At 42.0% G+C, this 10,126-nt stretch overlaps 2 protein-coding genes across 2 annotated transcripts in view; one reads left to right on the top strand and one right to left on the bottom strand.

The window, feature by feature from the left end:
• Nucleotides 1-3,252: 3,252 nt before the first annotated feature.
• ndufa5 (NADH:ubiquinone oxidoreductase subunit A5) lies at nt 3,253-6,338 on the top strand. Its single transcript, XM_080050988.1, has 5 exons — nt 3,253-3,304; nt 4,498-4,542; nt 4,890-5,006; nt 5,436-5,501; nt 6,148-6,338. Exons 1-5 carry the CDS (start codon nt 3,284-3,286, stop codon nt 6,247-6,249), a joined length of 351 nt encoding a protein of 116 aa, XP_079907114.1. The 5' UTR covers nt 3,253-3,283; the 3' UTR covers nt 6,250-6,338.
• Nucleotides 6,327-10,126, bottom strand: part of cog5 (component of oligomeric golgi complex 5) — a 90,035-nt gene continuing 86,235 nt past the window's right edge. The window contains exons 20-22 of the mRNA XM_080050987.1: nt 9,805-9,935; nt 8,755-8,830; nt 6,327-7,536 (exon numbers count right to left, since the gene is read on the bottom strand). Of these exons, the coding sequence (XP_079907113.1) occupies nt 7,428-7,536; nt 8,755-8,830; nt 9,805-9,935 (316 nt within the window). The 3' untranslated portion in view covers nt 6,327-7,427. The remainder of the gene's footprint in view (nt 7,537-8,754; nt 8,831-9,804; nt 9,936-10,126) is intronic.

The raw sequence follows: 10,126 nt of genomic DNA, 5'->3' as shown, positions 1-10,126 counted from the left end.
TGTTGCAACGTATGGATGTATACTGTGTCATTACTTTAGATAAGCAAACATGGAGCAAATAGTCTGTTAATGAGGGAATTCAACCGGTTTACATGACTTTGGACTTTAAACATATCCTAATTGAACTGAAAACCAGGAAAATGCAAATACGTAAAACATATTTTTAAAAATTTAAAGCGGATACGAGTAACATTTAAATATCTTTTAAACAACCTCATGTTTCCTCTGATAATCATAAATTACCTTTAACAGCAAACGAGACCATCAGTGCAAAGAAAGACGTTTTTATATAGTTTTTATTACTGCTTTTGGTCTGGTCGCACACCCAGTCCGATTTTCGGTTCGCTCGTGCAGGCTCTATTAGGCCTTTCACACCAAAATGAACCAAGAGTCAGTTCCAGGCTGGTGTTGGGGTCAGTTCAAAACTGGTTACAGCCTTATCCCAGTTATGAACCGGTTGGTTTCACATCGACCGGAGACAGCCATGGAGCCGGCAAGAGAGCAACGTCATGACGTCACTGTAAACGTGTGTGTACGTCACCCGACGCCGCTGCTCTTGTGGCTAACGCTAAAGCTACCGCTAGCTTTAAGCACAACAACAGCGGCGAATACGTCTTATTTTTACACTTGTTGGCTCTCGCTTTGCTTTCTTAAGCAAACAGGACCCATACAGCGTATTCTCGCCGGTCAATTTGATCGCTACGTTCGGTAATTATGTTATGTTTACGTCTCGTAGTAGCGGTGTTTTTAAATATGGCGGGCATGAGGTTTGAGTTGCTCTGGTTGGTCAGGATAATCCCTCCCCCAACCGTTCGCGCAAGCAGTTCTTATCAAACCCTGCTCAATCCTGGGGTATGAGTTCTCCCGGTTTTTACGGCCCGGAGCAGGCTCTCTGGCGGTGTGAAACCAAAACACTGGCTCTAACTCCGAACAAGCCCAGAACTAGCTCCGATTTTGCGGCGGTGTGAAAGGCCTATACGGTCACATATCCGTATTGGTTGCAGATTTCAGTGTGGCGCTGCAACGCGATTTGAGAAGCCTATCCCTCCAGGTGAGGGAAGGGGAGCGGGAGCCTTGTTTGAGACAGTTATTTGTCGTCATAAATGACTGATAACGGGGCTGAACCATCAAAGAAAAAAAAGAGAATGCAATGAAGAAAAGCGAAAAGGGAGAGTGAGTGATAGGCGGGCGGGAGGACGTTGCCAAGCAACGTGTATACAATTTCACGAGAGCGAAACTAGACTGCTAAATGAATGAGCGGTTGGTACTAACACAAAGTTTGCTTTGCTTCACCATCATCAGATAACCATTATCTGAAATAGTCATTATTTACATCAACAACACAAACACATTACCTCATCGTGATCCATAGTCTACTAACTGCCGTCTCTCATTCATTCGCTTTCTGTGAGGACACAGCTCCGTGAGAGAGAGAGTAGTTAGGTGACGCTGCTGAATCAACTCATTGTAATCAGGTGTGTGTACTGACTGGCATTAGTTGATGCAGTGTCAAAACCACTCTCACGGAGCCGAAAAGAGTCCTCACACTTTCAACACACGAACATGCACTATATTGCGCCCTTCTCAGTCCACGCTCACGCGCCTGGCACGAGCATTTGCGACAGCGGGCGTCGTAAAAATACTACCGCTTTTGTCCAAAGGGGACGCCAACGTGCCATCTTACTCGTAGTGCCTTTAATAAAATAAGTGTCAAAATCAAAATAAACCGTTGCAAATGTTGATAGGGCACTTATTTTGCTAGCAGAAATGTGAGGGCATATTTTATGTATATCTCATGGAGCTGGCAGGATAAGCAAGTTGCATTGTAGGCTACAGTGTTCTTAATTGATGACTGTTGTGGTGGCAAGAGTCAAGGAGCTTTAAACTTCCAGTGTTTTTATTCCTTTATTGCTTGGTCATAGACCACTTGGATTTGACTTAAAGTGAGTAAACTAATTGGTCGTGAGGTGCAGACACGGTCGAATATGACTTTATTTTCTCTCTCTCTCTCTCACGGTCGCGCATCATCGCATATCTGACTCGCGTGTCCGCGCGTAACATATCTTGCACATTATTTTAGTCTGAAGTGTTTTCAGACAACGCAATTAGTTTTACCTTTCTTCTCGACCAAAGGCTGACTTTCTGACGTCTTCTAGAAGTTTTTCAAAGCTCCCGGCAGTGCGCACCGTCTCCCTCCTACTCTGCCCTGTTATTAGGTGAGGAAGGGGCCGATTGCACGGCTGGATGAAGGGTTCGCTGCATTTAAAAGCCTTCACGTCTTCACGTGCGGTACAATGGTAGATTAACTAGGATTATTATGTGTTCATGATTGAGGGAAGCAATGTTTGTTGTTATCATGTAGTCGCAATGTGTTCTCTCCTCCTGTCGATCGTTCACTGTGTAGTTTCCGGTTTTGTGCCGTAAAAATAAAAGCCCCCCGCGATTTTTCTTTTCTTTTCTCTCCTTTAGCCTTTCTATTTACTCCTTTTTTTTTACTCAGTAACGCAGGTGATATAAAATGTAGCGAAGTACAATACTTCAAAATAAACATACTCAAAGTAAAAGTAAAAGTACAGGTTTTAAAAACCACTTAGAAAATTACAAGTACACAAAAAAACTACTCAATTACAGGAACGCGAGTAAATGTAACTAGCTACTTTACACCCCTGCCCAGCTTTAACGATGATTGGTGGTGACAGAGGGAGCCGCTTCCTAATGCTGCGCAGAAGAAAAACTAGAAAAAGCATTTCCAGAAGAAAATAGCGTGTGAATGCTGGAGGCTGAATAGTATGAAGATATGAAAAAGTTTGAACGTGTCACTGCGAACGACGTGGCCCCTCTTGCTGAGAATGCTTCGAGTCAATTAAAAACAAAAAGCTACATAAGTCACTGCAAATATTCCCTTTAATTTTTAAAAAGGAGAAAGACCAGACCGACCCATCATCATATCGGCCCATATCTCTTCTCTGCAGCGACATAAAGGTTGAAGAATGATAAAGTAGTGGCTGAGTGCTGAAAGAAGTGGGTGGAAGAATAATACATAATAGAATAGTTGCAATTCTGATAACAATAGTGTGATAATAACCTTATCCCTGAGGGATAAATACAATAAAAATCCCACCTTTAGTGTCTTTTTATTTTATTGATAATAAAGTGTGCGATATTGCAAACGTGATACGCTATTTCGTTTGTTTTTAATTTTTGAGCCAAAGGCTGTAGCCAAACGTTGACGTCATATTCGGGGCCGGAAATCGCAGCCGGGAGTCCTGTCCGGAGAAGAAGAATGGCTGGGCTGCTGAAAAAGGTACGAGTAGAGGTCATGTTTAGTTTAAGTGATAGAAAAGAATAAACGACATAGTATACCAGCTAACTGTGTATTCTATTCACTACTGTGGGTAAGGGGTACTCGTGGTTTATAGTTTATAGGCTCAGTTTGCACGAGACGCTGCAGTGCGCTAACTAGCTGATAGCTGTTATGCTATTGTGAGCTAAGTAGGTTAGCTGTGTGTTTGTGATGTGACAGGCTGTACTAAATGATTGGTAGAAGAAAAGCTGTCAGTTGCCACTCATAGGAGGTAGAGGAACATGTCCGGGTGACGGGGTCAGACACATCCATGTTCGGTCTCATATTCTGCCAGTCATCATGATCAGAGGTTGAAAAGAACAATGGAGAATATGTCTAAAACCAAATGATCCTCGGTGTTCTCACTCCAACAGTTGAGGTTACTTATTTTCTTTTAGAGAATCCTTTATTAGTCAGAAGAACGCAGGTCAGTATACTAGCATGAAGACAAGCATCCAATAGAACATCAAGGCTATGGTGCTTTAATGTTAAATTCAATTCTCTTTGGTGTTAGTGATCATGTTAGAAAATCCTTTAAAAAAAAGCCAAGCTAATTCTAGTAGTGATCAATCAAATGGACTGAAGAAGAATGTACACCTGGTCACGCAGGTATATGAAAGTATGAAATCAACGGTCAGGAGATTTTGGAGTGAAATGATGTTAAACTTTAGCTGGCTGCAGCCAATCCTTACTGGATTGTTCAGTTTAATAAATAATGTCCACTGCAGTTATGTTGGTGACTATCATAACTGTAAGTTAAAGGCTCGGTCTGTCTAACTATTATTTTTAATGAAGTCACACATACACAATTTCTGTAAGTAGCTTAAATGTGTAAGAAGTAACTGTTATACCATACAGATAACATATCACTTCAATTATTTTGGAGAAAATGACAATTCTGATGTTTTTATTTTTGATTATTGTCATTTTCTTGTGTATTTGCGTGCTTAAAAAAGCAAAATAGAGTTTCTTCTGTCTGACAATGCAAAACACATTAAACACATTAGACGTATAGTGCTACAAACATTTAGAGGTTTGTTTTTTGGCATCAGAATAATATGAAATGACCAACACAATTTGAAAACATGTTGGTTAGAGGAAGGTTTAATGTTGAGGTGAAGCTGTAGTAATCTCTCTCTCTCTCTCTCTTCCAGACCACGGGCCTGGTGGGCCTGGCAGTGTCCACCAACCCCCATGAGGTGAGTAGCACACACAGTAAGGTTTGATCCTATGCTGTGTACTCCATACTATATATAGTTGATAGTCCAATGGATCACACAACTCACAGTTCGGATCGTGTCACGGTTTTTGAGTCACAAATCGGATCAACAACAATACAAAAGGCAAAGAACACAAGACAAATATGACTTTGCTTTTCATTACATTTGTCATTTTATTTTAAAAATCCACAGTGAATTAGAAAATGGCCGGTGTCCACAAAGGCTTTGTGAAATAAAATCCATCCTTTAAGCATGGATAGTAGTGAGTGAGTGTGCAGTGGAGAGAGTGATCCACTAGTATAACAGTGTGTGATTGTGTGATGCAGCGCCTGAGGATCCTCTACTCTAAGATCCTGCAGTCGGTGCAGACCATGCCCCAGGACGCAGCCTACAGGAAGTACACAGAGCAGCTGGTCCAAGACCGCTTCAACCACGTCAAGATGGTGAGCAAGCTCCTTCAACTCAGACACATTGAACACAGAGATTCAAACAGAACAACAATATGCTGCCTGTGTGCACTTACACAAAGTCGCCCACATTTCTAATTGTTGTCTTGGGCTGCTCCCTCAGAGATAGTAATATTTAAATCCCCCCGGTTGCTGTGTGAATTTTAGCACGTCTGCAAAAACTCTCCACGCCTCTGTTCTGCACCAAACACATTCACACAGAGAAGGTAGTGGGATTCTTACTGCCTACCAGGTAGTTGAATCACTGGGACAATCCACACACAGCCTGTTTCTTTATCTTTCATACAAATCAACCGTAACATTACAAGCATCAGAACCAGGAGTGGAGTCAGTCTTAAATGATAGATTTGTATTATGATGGTGATGGTTTTAGTCAGGCTGAATAAAGTGTGTGTCTCTTGATAGGAGCCTGATGTGGTCAAGCTGGAGCAGAAGATCAACTGTGGGCAGATTGAAGAAGTCATCTTCCAGGTGTGTGGAAAGTTCCCACCAGTATGGTCCTCCATGTTCAGGACACTGTTTGTTCAATCATTCTTATTTCTCAGTGATTCTCTGGTTCCATGTTTGGAGTAATCAGAAGGGAAACTATACCTGCGTTCCAATTCACATACTCTTTCTTTTTACTACACTACATACTAAATTACAGAAGAGAAAAAGAAAATCGGATAAGGAAGATTTATTTTAATTATGTCAATGTCAAGAATAAATTCCAAAATGTTATCAAAGTTAGTGGGGAATTTATGTATTTTCAGCATGCTACAATTGACGTGTATGTATTGGGACATCCTAAATCTTTTTCTGGCATACTAAATAGTATGGGGATTGGAACACAGGGTATCTGTAGTGAAGCAGCTACATGCAGGTCATGCACAAAGTGATAGTTGGGGAAAGACATGTTATGGATCTTGTTTTAGTCTGAACACAATACATATCAAAGAACAAATTGATTGAGCTGTAGGTGTGTTCAGAGATGAACTGTCTTTTATCCTAAGCTGACCAGCTGCAGGCTCTAGCTGCATCCTGAAACAGTAGACACAAGTGGCATGTATGAGCGTGCAAGAAACATTGTGCATTTGTCAGCTTGTTAAACATGATGTTCTAATGATGTGTGTTCCAGGCCGAGTGTGAGCTGGCTCTGTCCAGGAAGATGTCGGAGTGGAAACCATGGGAGCCGCTCGTAGAAGAGCCTCCTGCCAACCAGTGGAAATGGCCCATCTGAATATATATACATGTATGTGTGTGTGTGTGTCCAACCCCTCTGCTTCTAATGAAGTACTGTACAATAAAAGTCCAACACATATTTCCCCATTTATTCTCAAGAGTCATCAATAAACACAAATGGACCTAGCAAGTGAATATATTACATTAGTCAATGCTGTGTCTGGAGAGAGATCAAACCCTTCATTATAGATTGGACAACGTACTGTTTAGAGGAAACAAAGTCTTCTTTGGAACTGTATCATTTGAATCATTCTAAAACTAAGGTGGATGACATCATCAATTCAAATGTCTTCTATTAAAGACATTGTCCCACGACCAGTACAACTGTCGATCAAAAATACCCCCAAAACAAACTCCCTTAAATCATTCAGAATTGTAATACAAAAAAACTCATTTCCAGGTTTTAGATAGGATTAATCTACTGTATATATGAATAACAGACATTCCCTGCGTTCCAAATCACATACTTTTTCTTTGTAGTACACATACTAAAGTACAGAAGAGTTTAAGGGCCACAGGAGAGAAAAAAATTCAGATAAGGAAGATTTTTTTTGTTCATAATGTCAAGAAATGTTGAGAATAAAGACAAATACTCCAAAATGCTATTGGAGTTAGTGGGGAATTTATGTATTTTCAGCATACTACAATTGACTTGCATGTATTGGGACATCCTAAATCTTTTTCTGGCATACAAAATAGCAGGGAAGTATGGGGATTGGAACACGGGTTGCGTTCCAAATTGCATACTTTCTACTATATAGTATGTAGAAAAAAGATTTAGGATGTCCCAATTCTTGTGGCCAGATTTAGGATGGTTAGAAGTACCCGGATGTCTTACTTCATCCGGCGAAGATTGTTAGTGTTGAAAACTGCATCCTATTTGGGCGATTCTGACCCACAATCCAGTGCGCACGTGAAGTGACGTCACATCGACGAAGCCTCCATATGAAAACAAACGGGGATGCGACGGATATAAAAGCAAGAGGCAAGATCAAGGCGCAATGTTATGATGAAATAAGAGAGTAAAGTATGTCCCAATAGTATGCCTACTGCATCCTAACTAGATTATTTTTATCGTCGGATGTAGTATGTAGAATAGAAAAAAGAAAGAGTATGCGATTCGGAACGCAACCAGGGATTGTGTAGGGTGCATAGAGCTAACGGCATCCTGTGGTGTCATCCACTGCTGGCTCTCTGTAACAGCTGGAGCATGATGGGATAGATGGGAGCAAACTCCTTCCCCTGCCGAGCCCTCACCGCCTGCACATAGGCCTCCAGAGCGCCCCTAGAGGACAGGACCACAGTGACAACACAGGGGTTAGGAGCAGATCTCAGACACTCTCCTAATATGGGCAAGACCCACCTTGCCTGGTGTGAATGTGTATGACTGGTGTATATGAGGGGCCGTAGGCGCTGAATGGCAGCCACGCTTCCGTCAGTCTGCCCCAGGGCAGCTGTGGCTACTACCGTAGTTTACCACCACCAGTATGACTGTGTGTGAATGAATAGAACCTGGAACCCTGTAAAGTTGAACAGTTTAATACGTTGCTGAAGACTCACTTTTGTTGCATTGGCCTTTAACACAAGTTGAGACTTTGACACTCCTAAGTCCTAACCTTTTTTTTCATGTATCTTATATGTTATTTTGTATTGTATCTTGTACAGCACTTTGGTCAGCTGATGTTGTTTTTAAATGTGCTATAGAAAGAATTTTGACTTTGACTTTAATATGTACAGACTTAACAAAAAGGGAACAACCAGTAGTAAACGTTCAGATGCTAATAATGAGTTCATGTGAGGACTCACTGAGAAGAATGTGATGCACTAGAAATGGTGTACCAGATATAAAAGTAGACACTCAACCTCCACTGTGGTAGATAGTATAGATGAAGAAGTATGAATACCTCAAAACTACATTCACACCAAGAAGAAGCTTCCTGTTCCCTGGCCATGTATGTGAAACATAGGAACGTTTAGCAGCTGCATCTGTGACTGCATCATGTTTCATAAACTAGTGCACCTTCTTATTCTGAAAGAAGCTTTAGCTTCCATATAGTGAACACTAGAATATCTTTGGCTGCAGTAAAATAAAGTTTGTCCGTAGTATGATCCATAAGTAAATGCACATAGTCAATTTCAACTTTTTAAGATGTGTTAATAGACACCTTTACAAAACACATGGGTGAAGAAAGCTAGTGGTAAGGAATTTATTCCTAGATTTTCACAATATGCCCTCACTATGAAGAACAAAATGAAGTGTAGAGACAGTACACAAGTTCACCACTAGAGGAAGATCATTCATCACAATTCAAATCTGTTTAGTTCCACTGGATACAGGAGTGTTTGTCTGTATGTAGGACATCCTACCATCCCAACAACACAGCCTCGGAGGGAGGGAGTGTGTGTGTGTGTGTGTGTGTGTGTGTGTGTGTGTGTGTGTGTGTGTGTGTGTGTGTGTGTAAAGCAACTCATCAAAGTGACAAGCGTAGAAGAATGCAGTTACCTGAGAAGAGAGAGCCTGTCTCTCTCAGAGGGATGGTTATCCAGCCACTGGGAGTATCGGCTGATGGACCACTCTGCTCTCTGTGGACACAACGCTACGTTACAACCAGCTCCTGTCTGTGTGGAGGTGTGTGTGCAGGCCGAGTGAGTGGCTGTGTTCGTAAAGCCATACTAACGTCCTACTCATACTCATTTTGACTTCAATTTGAGTATGTGACGGTTGGGTATGCGAGTTTGGGTATGCGAGAAATTCCCGGATGAGTACTAACTTCCGGGAAGATTTTGGGTATGGATAGATTGGATACTTTTCCTACTCAACCGCCCCACAATGCACTGGGTCAATTCTACCCGCCCAGGAAAATGAAATATTTTCGAGGAAGTTGCTAGGCAACGACATTGTTTTGGGTCCGCGATCTGACAACTGTACGTGCAGTCATTCATAAACTCTTACAATAGATAAGAGATGAAGATAAATACCTAACAACATTAGAGTTACTAAGTGAAATGAGTGAAGTGAGTCTGATAGTGGAGAGAGATCAGAACAGATTGCTGTTCCACACACCGCGGCTCGTCCAGCTCAACTCACAGACAGCTGAGTGCTGATGAGCCGGACAGAGAGTGTCGGAGGGATCCTCCGCCTCAATCTTATAAGAAGAAGAAGAAATTCTTCATTGCTTGAGTATACTTCAGTGTGAACGTTTCGACGCACCTCGCGTACACAATCAATCTTTAAGTAGACAGTATGTAGTATATAGATGTTGAGTATGTAGGAGGTAGGACGTTAGTATGGCTTTCCGAACACAGCCAGTGTGTGGCGAGCTGTGTATGTGTGTTTGGTGTGATCGCGTAGGCGAGGGTGTGTGTTCGGTGTGCATATGCCTCTGAGTCTGTGTGTGTTTGATGTGCATGCGTGTATTGTAGATTTTATTTGACAGGGACATGACAATTTCATTGGACTAACCAGATGCATTGTTTTAAGGGTATTAGCATAAATGCTAGTTTTCAACACCTGGCCACCTGTTTGTGTGTGTGTGTGTGTGTGTGTGTGTACATGCCTGGTGAGGTGACTTGAGCTCAGCCGGGGCTCTGTTGAACAGGAAGTGTAGTAGTGTGCTGTAGGGGATGAGGTCACCGACAGCCGGACTGCTGGCTATCAGCTCACTGGTCTGAAACAGCAGCGGCCTGCAACAACACACACACACACACACACACACACACACACACACACACACACACACACACACACACACACACACACACACACACACACACACACACACACACACACACACACACACACACACACACACACACACACACACACACACACACACACTCTAACATACTGTACTGGACACAGTCTGACTCCACAT

This window comes from Ammodytes marinus, assembly GCF_949987685.1.
Source record: "Ammodytes marinus genome assembly, chromosome: 22".
NCBI classification, from domain to species: domain Eukaryota; kingdom Metazoa; phylum Chordata; class Actinopteri; order Uranoscopiformes; family Ammodytidae; genus Ammodytes; species Ammodytes marinus.
This window is presented reverse-complemented; position numbering and strand designations above follow the sequence as displayed.

What these genes read in the sequence shown, in the direction of transcription:
- ndufa5 (XM_080050988.1), top strand. Translation starts at nt 3,284, where the DNA reads ATGGCTGGGCTGCTGAAAAAG. An exon ending in TGGCTGGGCTGCTGAAAAAG is followed by an intron (nt 3,305 to 4,497) that starts GTACGAGTAGAG and finishes TCTCTCTTCCAG; the next exon opens with ACCACGGGCCTGGTGGGCCT. An exon ending in TTGAAGAAGTCATCTTCCAG is followed by an intron (nt 5,502 to 6,147) that starts GTGTGTGGAAAG and finishes TGTGTGTTCCAG; the next exon opens with GCCGAGTGTGAGCTGGCTCT.